This window comes from Myotis brandtii, unplaced genomic scaffold (genome assembly GCF_000412655.1).
Source record: "Myotis brandtii unplaced genomic scaffold, ASM41265v1 scaffold679, whole genome shotgun sequence".
In the NCBI taxonomy this organism is placed as follows: domain Eukaryota; kingdom Metazoa; phylum Chordata; class Mammalia; order Chiroptera; family Vespertilionidae; genus Myotis; species Myotis brandtii.
The window spans coordinates 677,328-679,682 of record NW_005370653.1 but is presented as its reverse complement, the minus strand read 5'-3'; the positions used below and the strand labels follow the sequence as shown (position 1 = coordinate 679,682).

The following is a 2,355-nucleotide window of genomic DNA, read 5'->3' as shown; positions in this document are numbered from 1 at the left end:
AGCACCTGTGGTCTCGGGGCTCACCTGTGCCAGGACGCCTTCCAGGTAGGGGCTGAGGAAGTGGGGGAGAGTCTCAACCACCTTCTGCAGGGCCGCTAAGGCGCTGAGTAGGTAGACGTCGCCGGAGACCAGCTCGCTGGTGTTCTTCATTGTTGTCAGCAATGAGGGCATCAGGCTAGAAAGAAAGAACATGTTTTAGACTAACTTTAAGCGGAAACAGTAGAGAAGGGAGGATAAGTCATTATGAAAAAAATCCCACACTGGTGCCCACATTACCCACTGTGTACGTCAGAGCCCACAAAACATCGTCTACATAGTTTCTGTGACAAAGAGCAAGACGTGTCCCGGTGCCTATAGTATTGACAGCGCTCATTTAAAAAATAACGCCTTTCCACTTAACGCTTGCTTTGTGTCTGGCCCTGTGTAAAAAGCCTTCAATGCTCTGCCCCACGGAACCCCACAGGTGGGTGCGGTCTCGGTATCACAGGCAGCAAAGCCAAGTGCCCTGCAGGCTGACAGCCAGTCTGCCTTACCTGTGGCTTCCTAATGACAGCTGGTCAGAGGGGATCGAAAACGGGGACAAGAAACACCATGAAGGTAAGTGAGAATGGTGTGCTTTTCAGCTTGAAGGTCAATTCTTTAGCAAATTAATTTTTAAAAATCCTCACCCGAGGACATGTTTTCATTGATTTGAGAGAGAGAGGGAGGGTGCGAGGGAAAGAGAGAGAACCATCAATGTGAGAGAGAAACACTGATTAGTTGCCTCCCATATGTGCCCTAACGGGATGGAACCCGTAACCTTTCGCTGTATGGGATGACACTTCCCACCAGCTGAGCCCCCTCAGGGCCTCACCGCGCACCTGGGAAGCTGTGGGACAGCCAGGGGCCCCAGGGTGGAGGCCGCCTCTGCTACGCACAGCAGGGCACTGCCCACCACGTTCTTCTCGTCCTTCTTCTCCGGAGCGACCAGTCTCACCGCCGTGTTCAGCACCGGGATGAAAGGCTCTGGATTCTCCGCACCAAAATTCTTGCATAGAAGCTTCAGGGTGTACAGAGCTGTCTGTCTGTTAACCGCTTGTTCTTCGGCCCCCTTTTTTCTACGCTGCACAATGGCTAGAAGGACTGGAACCAGTCTGAGGAAGTGGTAAACCTGAGGAGGACAGCAAAGTTCCCCAATAATTAAAGCTGCCAGGACACTGCCAGTTTACTTTCCACGGTTACTGCTGACACTGCCCAACAGAGGCCTGAGCCACATGATCACACACAGTGACCTCCGCCAATGGACTCGCTGCTACTGAGCAATGCGTGTGCTGGAACAGTTCCTAGTTCACACGAAACATCTCCTGGTTTGCAAAGAGAGTGAATGAGAATTGTCCCCGAGCCAGTGTGGGGTCCACATCAAGCAAGAATTCTATTAGAGTTGAAATTCATTCTAAGAGCTCCACGGACATATATCTCTACTCCTACAATCCTGTTTTCCTGTTTGAAAACACGCGTGCCACGGCAGTATATTCAGGTAACAACCTACGTATGTGGACTGTACCATGAAGGGAGGTAGGGAGGTACAGGCAGCTCGGACACCGCAGGGCGGTGAGTGGGTGGGACGCGCCGTCACTTACGGTTTTCTTCTTCCAGGACGCTTTCTGCTGCAGCTTGTTGTTCAGAAGGTCCATCGCTTTCCGGCGGACAGACGGCAGGGGGTTGCCCAGCAGCCCTCTAATCACGGGAATGAATGTTTCCGTGGGCAGCAAGGCATTGACCTAGAGAGCAGTTTACATTGATTTGTCAGTTAATGTTGATTCCAATCCTTCATATCTGCTTTATAACATTCACTGTACTAACCCTTCTTCAAGTTGGGGTGGGGGGTAGTGACAGTTTAATTATGTGCTAAGATAAAGTCTTAGTGAAAAACAAATAAATGTTCTTTAGTTATAAAAAAAAAAAGAACTGATGCTCAGACTAAGTGAGCTGATCAATGCCAGGGAGCAGAGTCACTCAGCCGGACGCTGGGCAGATCCTACGTCAGGACCGGTAGAGCCTCTAAGAGATCTCACACCCCACCTGACAGGCACTGTCCTCCCATGACTGAATTCTGAGAGCACAGTATTTGCTAAGGCTCATGTTCACATAGTCGATAGAGAAACAACCGTCTTTCTGACAAAATTACTTCTAGTCACCAAGAGGTTCTTTTCTAAGAAAAATCTGAGCTGCATTATATTAAGAGAAGTGATTGCTAGGTTTATTCTTTTTTTTGTTTTGTTTTGTTTTGAAAATATATTTTATTGGTTTTTTACAGAGAGGAAGGGAGAGGGATAGAGAGTTAGAAACATCCATGAGAGAGAAACATCGATCAGC

General features: G+C 48.9%; 1 protein-coding gene across 1 annotated transcript in view; it reads right to left on the bottom strand.

Moving 5' to 3' along the window:
- Window positions 1-2,355, bottom strand: part of HEATR1 (HEAT repeat containing 1) — a 35,360-nt gene that overhangs the window by 6,081 nt on the left and 26,924 nt on the right. The window contains exons 27-29 of the mRNA XM_014529276.1: window positions 1,620-1,760; window positions 861-1,150; window positions 25-175 (exon numbers count right to left, since the gene is read on the bottom strand). Of these exons, the coding sequence (XP_014384762.1) occupies window positions 25-175; window positions 861-1,150; window positions 1,620-1,760 (582 nt within the window). The remainder of the gene's footprint in view (window positions 1-24; window positions 176-860; window positions 1,151-1,619; window positions 1,761-2,355) is intronic.